Source organism: Vigna radiata, chromosome 6 (assembly GCF_000741045.1).
Source record: "Vigna radiata var. radiata cultivar VC1973A chromosome 6, Vradiata_ver6, whole genome shotgun sequence".
NCBI lineage: Eukaryota > Viridiplantae > Streptophyta > Magnoliopsida > Fabales > Fabaceae > Vigna > Vigna radiata.
In genome coordinates, this window is record NC_028356.1 from 1001824 (window position 1) to 1016660 (window position 14837).

The 14837-nt window shown below is 34.1% G+C and overlaps 3 protein-coding genes and 1 long non-coding RNA gene across 13 annotated transcripts; 2 read left to right on the plus strand and 2 right to left on the minus strand.

Annotated features, from left to right (window-relative positions):
* The first annotated feature begins 146 nt into the window (after positions 1-146).
* On the plus strand, positions 147-3690 carry LOC106764593 (meiotic recombination protein SPO11-1). Of its 10 annotated transcripts, XM_014648874.2 has the most exons (15): positions 147-246; positions 346-445; positions 512-585; positions 700-801; positions 1393-1466; positions 1648-1664; positions 2121-2190; positions 2269-2305; positions 2437-2484; positions 2573-2631; positions 2704-2735; positions 2896-3001; positions 3170-3290; positions 3377-3440; positions 3531-3690. In XM_014648874.2, exons 1-15 carry the CDS (start codon positions 174-176, stop codon positions 3655-3657), a joined length of 1104 nt encoding a protein of 367 aa, XP_014504360.1. In that variant the 5' UTR covers positions 147-173; the 3' UTR covers positions 3658-3690. The 10 variants fall into 10 exon arrangements, 9 of the variants coding, with proteins under 9 accessions (XP_014504360.1, XP_022637510.1, XP_014504358.1 ...); XM_022781789.1 differs by having other exon boundaries at positions 346-585; XM_014648872.2 differs by having other exon boundaries at positions 2573-2735.
* LOC111241821 lies at positions 2405-3596 on the minus strand. Its single transcript, XR_002668099.1, has 2 exons — positions 3456-3596; positions 2405-3372 (listed from the first exon to the last, which is right to left on the minus strand). It is a non-coding gene; the product is annotated as an uncharacterized LOC111241821 (long non-coding RNA).
* A 3743-nt stretch (positions 3691-7433) lies between the features above and the next one.
* Positions 7434-8469, minus strand: LOC106764374 (ring-infected erythrocyte surface antigen). The gene has a single exon (XM_014648660.2). The coding sequence runs from the start codon at positions 8405-8407 to the stop codon at positions 7631-7633; it is 777 nt and encodes a 258-aa protein (XP_014504146.1). The 5' UTR covers positions 8408-8469; the 3' UTR covers positions 7434-7630.
* A 1364-nt stretch (positions 8470-9833) lies between these two features.
* Positions 9834-14651, plus strand: LOC106763130 (mitochondrial import inner membrane translocase subunit TIM50). Its single transcript, XM_014647323.2, has 10 exons — positions 9834-10193; positions 10381-10469; positions 11140-11176; positions 11672-11733; positions 11836-11949; positions 12316-12420; positions 12496-12594; positions 12868-13027; positions 13217-13319; positions 14282-14651. Exons 1-10 carry the CDS (start codon positions 9974-9976, stop codon positions 14322-14324), a joined length of 1032 nt encoding a protein of 343 aa, XP_014502809.1. The 5' UTR covers positions 9834-9973; the 3' UTR covers positions 14325-14651.
* The last annotated feature ends 186 nt before the right edge of the window (positions 14652-14837 follow it).

Below are 14837 nucleotides of genomic sequence, written 5' to 3' on the forward strand. Positions count from 1 at the left end.
TGGATCTAAGAAAAGGTGGAAACTTCACAAAACTAATTTTACTTTTTTACATCAATTAAATTAGTTATAATTTTTCTTTTATATATATATATATATATATATATATATATATATATATATATATATGTATGTATATATGTATATTGGAGGAGGGTTAAGAAAAGAGGGAAAAGATGGAGGGAAAGAGGAGGAGGTTACAAATGGAGTCACAAGCAGAGAGTGTGATTCTTCTCACGAAAATCAAAGGTAACAAAAGATTGAAATTCAGTTTCCGAAATCCGAACAAGTTGTTATTGACATTCACCTTGAGTTTCGGTTGAAGAATTGTTCTCTCTGCATTGCCAGAATTCACTCGAGTTTTGCTCACAGATCTCACCAATGGACGCTCACCACTCATTCTCATCGATCGCTTCAGAAGCTACTGTGCCGTTCCCAACGCCAACTGGTTCCGTTCTAACTCCAACCAATCACCTTTTCACCTTTTCGTTTCTGACATTTTTTTGCAATGCAGCTTTTGTGCCTCCGATTTGCCGTACGGAAAGGAAGCTCTCACACTCAGCACGAAATCCCGCGCGCACAGACTAGGTCACTCTCCTTTTCATTTCACGACTTTGAAGTATTTGCTATTCTTTAACTGTATACGCAATTTTACGAATACGAATTACGAGACTCTCTGTTTTGGATGGGTTCCGCTTTCAGTTGTCATGTTGAGGGTGATGCTGATTGTTCAGAAACTTTTGCAAGAGAACAAGCATAGCTCCAAGAGAGACATTTATTACACGTATCCTTCTTTATTTTTGGGTGAGTTTCGATTTGCTGGATGGATTTTATTCTTTACTGTAATGTGAGAACCATTGGTTGGAAGAAAAAATCGAGTCTAATAGTATTCATTTTCGAAACATAAGGAGAAAGTTTGTCATTATTATGTATTGCAGTCTCTCATCTTGATACCAAATTGCCTTTGCTGATCACGAGTTTAGGACTCGCTAATTTATGGCTTCAACTGTCTTTCTCTTCTTCGTGTTTTGAGATCTTTATGCTCTGTGGATCTGGCTGTTATTATAAGTTGATGTTGCATTAGAGTTCTAGGTTGCCATTGACTAAAACACGATTGTTGTTTCTCTACTTTTGCTTGGTCGAAATCAAGTTGCGTGGTTTTTCAAGTTTCATTTCTACCCATAAAACTGCCCTTGAATACGAAAAAAAAAAACTCAGATGTTTTCTTGTGACAAAAGTTTGCAAAAATGTACCATAATTTTAGTTATACTCAGGTTCAAATTGTCACAATCTTGGATATTAGGTTGTTGAAAAGTCAGTGCCAATACCTATTTAAAGTTTATGGAAAAGGTTTAACTTCTCATGACACTGGATTTTTTTCATGTATCAATGCAGATCAGTCAATGGTGGACCAAGCAATTAATGATATATGTATTTTTATGCAGTGCAGTCGCCATAACCTTAATGTGGTAGTTTTCTGCTCTATCGTTACTTTTTTTGTCATTTTTCTTTGGTTTTGCTCCTGGTGAATTTTGGCGAAAAAAACTTCTATCTGAGTTTCCGATATACTTGTTTTGCAACTTATTTGATGTTAAAGACAAAAAGATCCACGTTTGAGATGCTTATACTTTTTTAATTTTCCCTTTTTAGGTTTCCGCAGGGAATGGGTACAGTATGAGATCGCACTCAATCTTGGCAAATGCACTGTGTTGTCAGAATTTTCCTAATAATAATAGTAGTGGTTTTATTTCCTCATGTAATAATATTTCATGAATGTGACATTTTTTTGTATAAAAATAAAATCTCGCCTCTGGCGCATCTAGAAAATAGAAATTGTTATGAAGTTTAAAGGACACGTATTTTTAATTACCTACTGCTTTAAAACTATGAGATCCCCTGTTTCATTGATTTTATAATTGATGATAGTGAGAAAATATGACTCCACCATTAACGTACAATAATGAGGCTAGCATTCGTTATTTTTCTCTACTGCTGCTGTAGTAATGATTAATTAACTTTCTCGAAGCTGATAATTTTTGCCTTCTATTGAGATTTTCATATTATAATGTCATGTTTACCTAGAAGGTGCTAAGACTTATGGATCAAGTTTGTTTATGCTGTAGGTTAACTATGGGCTGGATAAGGTTCTCTGAAGGAGAGAGGAAATTTGACTGCATTAGTTCTCCCAACAGTGTAAGTACTAAGAATGATCTGAATGAACTAGTGGTTTTTACCATTTAAACTAAACGCAGACATTTGGCTTTTGTGCAGGTCCATCCCGTTCCCGTTCATGTTGAGGAAGTTAAAGGTATCCTTGTTTCTAGGTGAAAATACTGCAATTGTTCAGTTTCCTTCTTATAAGTATATTTGGTACTTCATATTAAGTTAAAGTGCAAAGTGATTAGAATTGCGGAGAAACATTTCCTAACCTGATCATAGATATCATTAGTGTTGCACAATACATATTAGTTGTGGAGAAAGAATCAGGTAAACAAATGCTTTTGTTTTGGAGGAAAAGAAAAAAAAAACAGAAAATTCTATTGAAAAGACCGTCCATGTTGAACCTCACTTGCAGTTTTCCAAAGACTGGCAAACGACCAATTCTGCAATGCAAATCACTGTATTGTCATCACTGTAAGCAATCTTCTGAAGACATTAGTTTCTTTTGGAACAATATTTCTTTGTTTGAATTTTATCTTTATACAGGGAAGAGGCTACCCAGATATTCCTACAAGGAGGTGTGAACTTATTTTTTTCATATGCTTATGATGTTATGCTATCAAGTCATATGCCAACTGGGCTTTTCGTAAATCCTAGCATATGTGTCTGTCTGTGCGCAAAGTTAGGAACTTACATGCTTAATATATCTCTGATTTTATGCATTTTCTATACAAACAGGTTTTTGCGGCTTCTGGTAGAGAAATTGCGACTGCCTGTTTATTGCTTGGTAGATTGTGATCCCTATGGCTTTGACATTCTAACCACTTACAGATTTGGTTCGATGGTCAGTATTTGTAAGTTTATCAATTGAGAAATACATCAACATGTATATAATTTTAAGGATCTGATTATCAAATTATAGGATCATTGAGTGGATCGAATCTATCTCTGTAATCGCGTAGTTGAAGTTTCATATCCTACATAACTAATCTATTTCTCTGGATTATGTTAGCAAATGGCTTACGACACGAAACATCTTCGTGTCCCAGAGATACGCTGGCTTGGAGCTTTTCCTTCAGATTCCGAGAGATATTTTGTTCCAAAGCAGTGTATCCTTCCTTTGACTGCTGAGGGTAAATAAGATATTACTTGTAGTGCGTAAGATTGACCTGGTTGCACATCTGATCTACTAATACAGTGCTCTCAATATTCCTTCTAGACAAAAGAAAAGTTGAAGCCATGTTACTTAGATGCTACCTTCAAAGGGAGGTACCACAATGGAGGTATTGATTACTTACAGTCCATTTCCTTGGCCTTCTTTTCCAAACGGATTGAGATTATATGCTGCGTGTCTTGCCTTGTTGCTTGTGAAGGTTGGAGCTAAAGCTGATGCTCCAAAAGGGAGTAAAGTTTGAGATAGAAGCCTTATCTGCGCACGCACTTTCATACTTGTCAGATTCTTACATCCCATCTAAAATTGAACGTAAATTGATTATGTAGCATATTGGTCTTTCATCTGTCAAGTTCTACACTAGCAACTGGATGAAGGCATGATCAGTACATGCATTTATTACAATTTCCGGAAGATTAAGGCTCCCTAAACGATTTATTGCAGAAAGATTTAGAATTGGTTCGAAATTTTCTTTCGAGAAAGATTCTAGAACTGTGAACACAGAATGTTTTTAGAAATTTATATTGTAATTTTCAAAATGCTTTCTGGAAATACTTGCTTTTGAAGGTTCGGCCCTATATGAATTTTGGAAAGCAAATCCACCGGCTTGGTAGAACCGACACTAAAGCCGCCATATACTGAACCGACAATACTTACTAAAAAAGCCTATGCAAATTGCATTGCATATATGATAGAGAAAAAACAAAAGTTAAGGTGTGCTTGGTTTTCATCTTATGTGACGACAGCACACCCATGGCATGCCATTTTTTTTTTATTTCCTTTTAAATGAAAGTTAATCCATTCAATGAGCATCTTTAATATGATTTTTTTATTTTAAGATCTTATCCTCTCTTTCAGTAAATCGTGAGTTTACTTTAATACGAGATTTTGTGAAAAAAAAAAACCTTATATTTTTTTATTTCAAGTGAAGCTATTACAAAAATGCTCTACTGTACTATATAAAATTAAAGATATTTATTTTTTAGATATATAACATCGAAATTTATCTATATAGTTTTAGTTGCAACTCAAACAAAATTGATATATACACTCATTTAATTATTTTTTATTAAACTCAAAGCGTAATTTGATTATTTTTTATTAATTTTTATTGAATATTCAACATTGTATATTTTTCATGAGTTTCGGTTATTTAAAATATTTTTCAAGTGACCTGATTATTATCATATTTCGTCATTTTTTTTATTGTTTAACATGTGTTAAGAAATTTAATAAATAATATTATGATTACTGAATTAATAATTAATTTTTATTATTCTCCTTGAAATCGCGTATAGGTTAATCTCGCATTTTTACGCAGAGACAAATAAAAGAATTAAACTACAAATATTCATTAAACAAATATAATAATTTTGAATAGTTAATAAACAGAAAGTTTAAATTAAGCCTCAATTGAAAATATTGAGAGAATTCCTATATGAATAAACCTTAAAAATATTACACTTAAAAGATAATGCACTTGAGCATTTCTTAATCAGTTATCCGAAGTAGGCACTTTTCCCCTTGGATTTATATTCATGTATTTACTTTCAAGTGTATTATTGATATAAAATCAGTGATGTAATCAATTGCAAGCATACAGCTCCCATTTCTCATTCTCAGCATGAAATTAACTCTATTTTCAAGGCACCTAATTAGAAGACCCCACTTCATTATTTTGAACGTATTTATACATTATTGATATTGAATGGACAATCTTATGCACTGTCCTCATCAATGTGATTTATGCATACAATTTCCTACACTTAGTTTTATTCATCAAGAGCCATCAATAATTCATCTCAGATGCACCCTTCCCTTTTGATGCAACAATGTTACATTTGTACCCTTTTATTCTTTATCTTGGATTTCCTTTCTTTCTATTATTGCTTTTCTTATGCATGCATGAACTATAGTATCCTGTGGGAGGATGTCAAGAAGACTTTACTACTGTCATGTTGTTTTTATTGTCTGATGAGAGTTAGTCCCACCTTCCTACCATGACAGAAGGGAAATATCAAACAAAAACTTTCACTTTCGAGGTTGACTTCACTTTGGTGGGGAGGATCCACATGGAACATAACCTTATTAATGGTAATCTACTTAAGAGAACCTGAAAATGAAACGCACATAGTTTTCTGCATAATCACTGTAATGGCATTTATGATTTCTTGGCCATATGTACACCATGCATGTAAATAATTGACACGCATCCTTGAGTCCCTTTCAGAGATAAAAACAAAAGTCTCTCATTATATTTGATTTTATGAGTTCTAAATAGATTAATATTCATCTAAGATAAGATTTCCGTACATTATGCTATGCCCTCTTGTCTTTCTTCATGAATTGGTGTTTTATAATTGATCCTAGAAAAAGTTCTTGCCCTTTGGGACCATTTTTCTCCTGGTCCTTGGCTCCTCCCACAGAAATCAAAAGAGATAGACTGCAACGAGGGACGACACACATAAATCTCTACGTTGGTAAGATATTGTCCGTTTAAGTCAGAGTTTCACATATTTGCTTTTGATTCCAGGCCTCTTATCAATAGGAGTGTCTTATGTGTATATAAATTCATGTTTATCTCATTTAGAACTTTATTTGTGTCCTAATATAGACAAAAGTACTGGAGTTGTAACATGGCCCAATGGTTTTGACTCTGTGAAGGGTCCATAAAATAGCTAGTGTTGTGTTAAACTCACATTTTATGTGCCACTTCAAGTTTCATTTTTGTTTACCATTTTATGCAGAAAGTGGTACTGCAGATGTTGTTGGGAGAGAAATTTGATTTCAGTTTTGTGTAAGATCATTTTGTTGGGAGAAGTGAACTACTTTATATATATATACATTCTTTAACAATTCTTTGAACCTGAAAGAACTGTGAGTCAATTATTGATATTTCATGGGCCATTCGGATTTTATATTTATGAAAGTTCACTTTCACTATGCTGTTCTTGGGCGCATGCAATCATTGACTTGCATTTGCTACTAGCCACGTTGAGAGACCTATAACCGTACATACGTCAATCTTTCTGATGCAGAAAAAGTAAATTTTCCGTGTTTGATGGAAGTGAAAAGAATAATAACAAAAGGACATCCGTTATAGATATAATATAACTGTTCTAAAGTACTGCACATGCATGCAAGTAACAGCAAAATCTGGTTTTTAGCAGAGTAACATACTTTAAACTTTGCATAGCTTCTACAGGTACTAAAAGTGTTCTTGCTAAATTGATACAAATGATCATGGTTTTAACATTACCGGAGCATGTAAAAGGTGGGCTTTTGACAGAAATTTACAGTGATAGTAAGTAAATTATAGTGTTGATGCTTTTTATGCATACACATTTTTGTATTATTAACAATCTTTCATGTGAAAAGTGAAAAAAGAAGTAAAGTGGAAGTGTACTGTAATCAGTAATTCTCTCCATCACCTTCTACCTTCTACCAACACAAATTGTTGGTATTCAAGTTTGGGAAAAAAGCCTCTAACAAACAAAATATAGATAAATAAAAAGAATAAGAATAAGATCGTACCATGTTTGTACTTTAAGTTTATGGGAATAATATCTATATATTATTTTTCTCAGCAATCAGTGAGTGAGTAACCTTTTGGCTGAGCTGATTTCTGATGGTACAATTTGCTGTCTGACTAATTCAATCACAAATCCATTTTCAATTATTTAGAGTACTGTTGAACAATAAAGAACAACCACAGTTCAACAGGCTTTCTTACCACTTGTTGGCCAGACAATGATATAAATACTGATAACAGACAACTAATTAAACATGTTGCTATAAACATAGTACTGACATTCTTCTTAATATGAATCTCTGTTCTTAAATCACTTGTCTGTTTTCATTCATATCACTAATCTTTTCTTTAATAAAACAATAGGAACTATCACATCTACTCTGCATTAATTCTCTTTAGCACTTCAAACTACACTAAGTACTTCTGCTATCAATCTTGTGATGTGAGTTGTCTCATAATAAAAGATTGTTTCCTTTTCACCCAATTAAGATCATATCCTATATTCCAGAATACAACATTGTCCAAATTTATTTCTATTCTGGTGTATCACATCATATTGTTAAATCCTATGGCTTCATTTTGAACAAGAAATTCATTTTCAGAGCTTGCTATTTGGTGAGATCAAGCATAAGAAGAGAAATAATAGTGCAAAATTTCAGGAGATTCATATATTACATACAACTAAAGCTGAAAAGGATAAAGACCTCACAAATGATAACTAGGCCTCCCTAAGAATGAAAAGAAGAAGAACACTGCTGTTTGTTACTAAGTTAAACCATGACTAATTGCCGTTGAGCTTCAATTCTTAGATCTTCCTTCATCTTTCTAATGAAATCTTCAAATTTTTTATTCAACTCCTCTGTGCTCAGCATGCTGCTTTCTTCTTCTACATGTTCTTCTTCCTCTTCTACGCTCTCTTCAATCAGAATGTAATCAATTTCTGACCCTTTATCTTGCTCTTCATCACCTACATCCAATTGTTCAGTTTCTTCGTCCACCTCCTCCTTCTCTGCTTTCAAAACTATGCAACTTCCTTTCTCTTGTCCTTCATCTACCACAATTATCTTCTCCACGTTTTCTAGTACTTCTTCTTCAGCACAGTTTTCTCTTTCTTTTACTTTCTCTGCTGCAGTGTTCTTCTGCTCATCAGGCTCACTACTTTGCACCACCTTTTCTGTTATCTCCAACATTAAATCGCTGGCCCCAGTAACCGAGAACTGGGATTGTGAACCATCATCTTTAACAAACATAGAAGGCTTATCATCAGAACTAGACCGGGAGAGAGATTTGGTGATACCAACAAAAACAAGGAGACCATTGCAGAGGAGAAACATGCTGTTCTTGTCTATGTTGTGGGTGAAGAGTTGGGAAGGGAATGTAGAGAAATAGAATTTGAAGTAATGGAGGAAAACAAGCAAGGAAGAAGGTGAGAAGAGGAAGGAACAGACAGATACTGAAACGAATAATTGAGTAAACATAAGTAGATAGTAATGAGCCTTTAAGCTCTGAGTGAAGGTTGTCATGTTTTGGTTTCTAAGTTGATGCATAGTGTGCTAAAAAGAAAGGGTTGGTGACAGAGTTTTGTATGAGATGGTGTGGTTGGTGTATGGGAGTGACCTCCTTATATAGACTGGTGTGTGATGATTCTTCTGTTTTTTTGTTTCCTAAAATGCCCTTGGATGGCAAATAATTGAGGCATATGGCATATTAGGCTCAGCTGGTGTTCATGGACAGTTCCATAAATGAAGATAACTACATGCAGAGTGAGAAGCCAGTTGTCTAAGTACTATTTGTGAGAGATATTGGCAATGTTTTCTTCATGTTCATCAATTTGAGATTTCCATGTCAAGTGCCAATTGCAAAAAGAAGTAAACTTTAAATCTAACTCAAATCTATAAAATTAGCTATACTGTTTTCACCTTGAGATATATACTAATCAGACTTTGATACGATGTTAAGAAATAAATTTCATATCTATTTTAACTCTACAAAATTAATATAAGTTTATATTAATTTATATATTCTAAATTAGTTTTATCTTTAATCGATATGAAACTATCGTGTGAGAATCACCGCAAAGTTGAAGAAGCCAACACCCTCCAAATTCATCCCATGGTATAAGTTCAAAATTATGAGCTCAATGCTTATGTGTTGTTGGTGTTTGAACGTGCCATATAAGTGACAAAAAATTATCACGGAACCGCGTACCACCTAATAATACATCTGAAGTCCTATGCTGTGCAAGTGAAAGCTCTGTTTTTGGATTGTTCCCCTACATAGGAATTAAGATTATAAATATATTTTGATAAAATATTAAGAAGTAAATTTTCTAATTTAAAATATGATATTTGTACTTGTGATAAATTGGTCATATCCTTACACGTAAAAAAAATCTCCACAAGAAAATGATTAACATTTGGAGAATGGATGATGTCAGATTGAAAAGGTTTGCTGTTTCTAGTAATTCTGCAATTCTATGTTGTTTGAGTTTTCCAATGTAGGAAAAATGAAAAGAAGAAACATGAGACAACTGTGCTTAGAAAGAAGAGAAAGATAGACATGCATGGAAGGTCCAGTTGTAACACGGACTCTAGTTTTTGATATTTTGGCATTTCTAGAAAGCTCTAAACATTGGTAATTAATCACTGTTTCATTAGTTTTAGAAAAAAATTCTCACCACATAAAATTAAACAACATTCAAATATACATTAATTTCCTGTATATTTTTAATATAAAAATATCATATATTTTTGGTTTCAAATAAATATTCATTTCCGTTTTAATTAATGATATCGTAAGTTAAATTTCGTTAAATAATGTTTGATACAAAATAACAAAGAGATAATCTGTATTTAATAATGTTATTTATAATTAATTTTTTTTGTAAGGCGGTTTATATTGCCAATAAGCATCAACTAATTAATATTTAATATGATTATTTGTTTCGTACATAAATATAAATAAAAAATCGTTTATACGAAGGAACGGAATAACACGTAGCCAAACAGGGTATAGTAGAAGCTGATGGGCGATTCTTTCTCAAGAGCGCCGGAGAAAAACCCTACTTGAACCTCTTTCTCTTGCTCTCTGTCACTGCTCACAAGAATCCAACGATGTCGTTGGGAATCCTTCGATCTCGCGCGGTTTCATCCGTATCGAAGCGATTCCTCTGCACCAATACAGCTTCTGCTCCTCTTCCTCCTCCTCCTTCTCCTAATGCAGCTTCCGCTCCTCTCCCTCCTCCTCCTTCTCCCAGGCGCTGGAATTTCCTCAAATACGCCATTGTCGGCGCACTTACCGGAGCCACCGGCTTTGCCGGTTACGCTTCTTACGGTTCGTTTTATTTTTCTTTCCATTTTCGTTGTAGTGATTTACTTATTTCGTAGAATCTAAGTATCTTTTGCGTGTCTCTGTGTGTTCGTGTATTACTTATTTCGGGTTAGGGTTGTTGTTCAATCATATTAATCTGGAATTGATGTTAGTTGATTATTCTGTTTTTCTTTTGGATCGCGATGAGCAGCTTACAGCTTGGAGGAAATAGAAGAGAAAACGAAGTCCTTCCGTGAGTCTGCCAAACACACTGCTGCTGATGGAGGCACTGCGCTCGATGTAAGTTCTGACTCCTTTTCAAGCTGTCTTCATATTCATTTTTCTTTGCTGAATCTGTGTTTTGATCTTATTATCTGGATTTGTTAGAATCATATTGCGGGTTTAATTCCTAACCTGAATTTTGTTGATGAAATGGCCTTTGGGTTGTTGTTTATTGCTATATTGTACGTAGGGCTGCATTGGCTACTAACTTTCACATTTGTGCGTAGAATTTACTTTGCCAGCATTTAATTAATTTTTTTTTTCTGTGGTCCACCACTTTAAAGTTCTGATGATAGTTTGATTGGGATTGTCAGTAACACACTCTACAACACAAATTACTTTTTGTTAAAATTTATAGATAATTACAAAATCAAGAGAGACTCATTAAATAAGAAGTAAAACCCACAGAAAATTTTGATTTTCAATAAATTTTAGCTAAAAATAGAGTGTATTCAAAAGAGTCTGTTGCCAACACTGCTCGTCATTTGATACAGTAGTTTTTCATTGTTAGTGTAAACCCTTTATTGATATTGGGTTAATTTCTGTTATTCTCCATCTTTTAAATGCTCTCACACTGGACCTCAGTGTTACATAGTTTTGGATTCTAGCTGATTTCGATATAATAGTTGTCAGTTTCTTCAGTTTAATATATCCTAAGGTGACATGTTCTAGTCCATGTTTGGTGCAGAAATTTCAAAGTTTGCTCTATTCAACTGCAATGGCAGGTGCGTTCTCTGAGCTTTAGTCTGTACATCACTTATCCTGTATTAGGGTTGCTCTGTTCATTTAAGTAAATAACTTATGCTAACTTATTGGTCATATTCAGATAAGCCATAGGTTCTCTGTAAGCTTTAGTCTGTACATCACTTATCCTGTATTAGGGTTGCTCTGTTCATTTAATTAAATGACTTATGCTAACTTATTGGTCATATTCAGATAAGCCATAGGTTCTGTGTAATTATACCCGTTATATGCCCTTTCATATACTGAAGAAATTTTTTTTAAAAAAAAAAAGTGGATGAGAATGTGGTATGTTATCAAGTTTCAATAAGAAATTAGGGGCAAGAACTTCCATTGTCGAGGAGCATCACTGGATACAAATTGACATTGTGTGGACTTTTTTTAGGGGGAGGGTTGTGGTATTCAATTCCCAATTCGTTATAAATTTGTATACCTTTGTTATTAATGACATGCTTATTCTTTTTTACGTGATACTCCAGTGCCTACTAAAGCAGTGGAGTTTTATTTGGATTCAAGAAGGCTAATTGAAGAACTAGTTCAGGTATGTGCTTGCTTTTTAGTATGCTGATTTTGGTCGACAATTGTCATTTTAAGGTAATCTATTTCTTACCTTGTTTAATATGGTACTCTGGCTTCTTTTTAGAGTTATACTGAACCATACACGGACAAGCTACTTCCTGATTTGCTTCCTCAGGAGCAACATGTGTTTACCCTTGTTCTTGATCTGAATGAAACATTGATTCACTACATTTGGACGGTAAGATGTCTACTGTACCCACTTTTTCTTTGCTGGTAAAAAATATAATTGCTAGGTAGTGTTATGCTTTTTTGAGGGACAATTCCCTTTATGAGAAGTGCCATCAGGCAGCACCACAGCAGCATTTTCTTTTCAACTCACTCTTTTGTATTGGTTGAAATTCATGTGGGATGCACTAATCTCTTGGAGCCAATGAACTTGATACTCGTGAATTTCAACCAACAGTAAAGAGTGTGCTGCTTTGCGTACATTCCTCAATTCTTTATGTACTTTGTGTCACAAAAAATGCATTGGATCTCTTATTACATTGCTCCGGTCCTTACTATGACTATAATATTGAATTTTACTTTCATATGGCATGTAAAGCGAGATACAGGTTGGCAGACTTTCAAAAGACCTGGAGTTGATGCCTTCTTGGAACATTTAGCTCAGTTCTATGAAATAGTAGTGTACACTGACGAACAGAATATGGTAATCTGATTCTGCTCTATATTCTCTATACTTTCCCCTGTATTAAGATTTCCTTACATTTGTTGATTTGTGCAGTTTGTTGACCCTGTTATAGAAAGGCTGGATACCAAGCATTGCATTAGATATAGGCTGTCAAGGCCAGCTACTAAGTATCAGGATGGGAAACACTTTAGAGTATGTTTTTATCTTCTTATAGTATTGTCTCTCAAATTATACATATAAATTCCTGTGAAAGGAGTATAGCCTATCATGGCAAATAATAAGAACAAGTATCTTAGCGATATTGCCTGCTTGTGTGTGTGATATAATAATAGTAATAGATAATTTTACTTACATCTGAAGAATGTAAACACAAAACCTACGGTTTTATTATGATACATCACATGTGCTTTTCTGGATATTCTTTTAATGAGATATTTTTCGCTTTTTCCATCCTTTGCTTGGCAGGATCTTTCTAAACTAAACAGAAATCCAGCAAAAGTCCTTTATTTAAGCGGCCATGCTCTGGAAAGTTGCCTGCAGCCCGAGAACTGTGTCCCCATTAAGGCATGGCAGCAGCAAGATATAGATGACACGGCCCTTTTGGATTTTATACCATTTCTTGAGTGTAAGCATTCCTTTAAGATATGTTGAAGAATGAGACCATGTTTGAATTATAATTTTTATTTTCATATCACTCCTTCAGTATAACTCTGTTCCCTTGAGATGTAATTATAAACAAATTCATGCTTGAAATTATTGTGGTGACTTTAATGCTTATAAAAGTTGCATTGCCTTCTTCTATATCTATTTGCAGTTGTTGCCCGTAGTAGTCCATCTGATATAAGACCAGTGCTAGCCTCTTACGAAGGATGTGATATTCCCAGTGAATTTATCAGGCGTTCCAAAGAGCATCAGAGGTAACATTTAATCTTTTAGCAAACCTTGAAGATTATTCTATTTTTAGCATTTTCTTAATTTTAAAATAAAAAACTGATGAAAGCAGTGTATATAACTTTTATAATTATAATGAACGTGTAAAATTAATAACTAGAGAACAAGTCAAACACGTTCTTGATTGCATTTGGTTTGTGTTCAATTGTGTTTTTACCGATAGTTATGTATGTGAATGTAGTGTTGTTTTCAATTTTTTTTAAGTGAATGACGAAACTAAGCTTTTGCTGTTATTCTATTTTTCTTTTGCATAACTTTGAAAACAAGAAACAAAATGAAAACAAAGTGGCATTTTAGTGATTGTCATTGAAAATATCTACTCTAAATGAAACAGAAATTAAACCTAGTGCACCTTTACTTGTCTGGTCTAATAGCATTTCAAGTTCGCAGGGTTTTTTTTGTATCAAATTTGATATTTCTATCTTTCCTATATGTTAATGTGGCACAAGGGACGGTCTTGAGCATGGATGCTGAAGTTAGAGTGTTGTTGTATTTTCTTGTTTTCTGATCCATCTATCAGAGCACGGTTTATATTACACAATGTGATTTTGGGAGTGGGAAACAGATGGGGTGGTTTTCATAGATATTATAATTTATAATTGCTGTCTCCCCCCCACCCCCACCCCCACCCGCACCCAACCCAAGTTTTGACCATTTTATTTAAGGATTTGGGTGCATTGAGATAGTCTGTACTAGATGTTACGAGGTTCAAAATATTCCCTTAAGTGTTGGATGTGAAATCAAACTATATTTGTTGGGTAGTTTATGTATATCCCCATAAGGTTGTGATGAAATTGCTGTTCAATCATAGAGATTGAGTTCGTGTTGGTGGATGAAGGTTCTTTTTGTGCTTTTAGTTGATACATTGGTAATTTATCCTGTTCTGTTTGGCTAACATTTTTACTCTGGGTGTTTCCAAATGATGCAGGAGAATGCAAGAACAGAAGCATCGTGGTCGCTTCTGGAAATAAGATGGCCAGTTTCATTGCAAGTCGATAACAATTGTTGTTTGTTGGGGCTAGCAAATGAGATTGTCAATTTCATTGCAAGTCGATTGATCAGTTTTCCATTGATTTTGAGGTCACTGCGAGTTGACAAGTTATTACGTACAATAGAGAAAATGTAGGTTTTGTTTTATGGGAGTCTTGCAACCCATGTCTTCGAACCATTATTTTTTTGCCTGTTGTAATTTTGTTGCTGGAAAGCACATATCAATTTAGGTGGATGGAGTTCCTTTTCACCTGATGAGTTTTTGATTCCCGAACAAGGTTATTAATCTTGATTATATTTGCTCAGAATTGGCTAATGGATTCAGTTGCACAGTTTTTACAACTGACATAATAGAAGATCTTACCCGATCGAATTATAGTTCATTTGGTTGGCACTTTCTGTTGTGTCACTTGTTCAGGGTATATCATATTTTTATTTTGAACATTTAATGCTAGTTGCTTGCATAGGAGTATTAATTATTCGTTCAATTTCGT

Coding starts and splice junctions, on each gene's coding strand:
- LOC106764593 (XM_022781786.1), top strand. CDS start 174: ATGGAGGGAAAGAGGAGGAGGTTACAAATGGAGTCACAAGCAGAGAGT. Junction 247..345: donor TCTTCTCACGAAAATCAAAG/GTAACAAAAGAT, acceptor CTGCATTGCCAG/AATTCACTCGAGTTTTGCTC. Junction 3,002..3,169: donor CTTACAGATTTGGTTCGATG/GTCAGTATTTGT, acceptor GGATTATGTTAG/CAAATGGCTTACGACACGAA.
- LOC106764374 (XM_014648660.2), bottom strand. CDS start 8,407: ATGCATCAACTTAGAAACCAAAACATGACAACCTTCACTCAGAGCTTA.
- LOC106763130 (XM_014647323.2), top strand. CDS start 9,974: ATGTCGTTGGGAATCCTTCGATCTCGCGCGGTTTCATCCGTATCGAAG. Junction 10,194..10,380: donor TGCCGGTTACGCTTCTTACG/GTTCGTTTTATT, acceptor CGCGATGAGCAG/CTTACAGCTTGGAGGAAATA. Junction 10,470..11,139: donor ATGGAGGCACTGCGCTCGAT/GTAAGTTCTGAC, acceptor TGTTTGGTGCAG/AAATTTCAAAGTTTGCTCTA.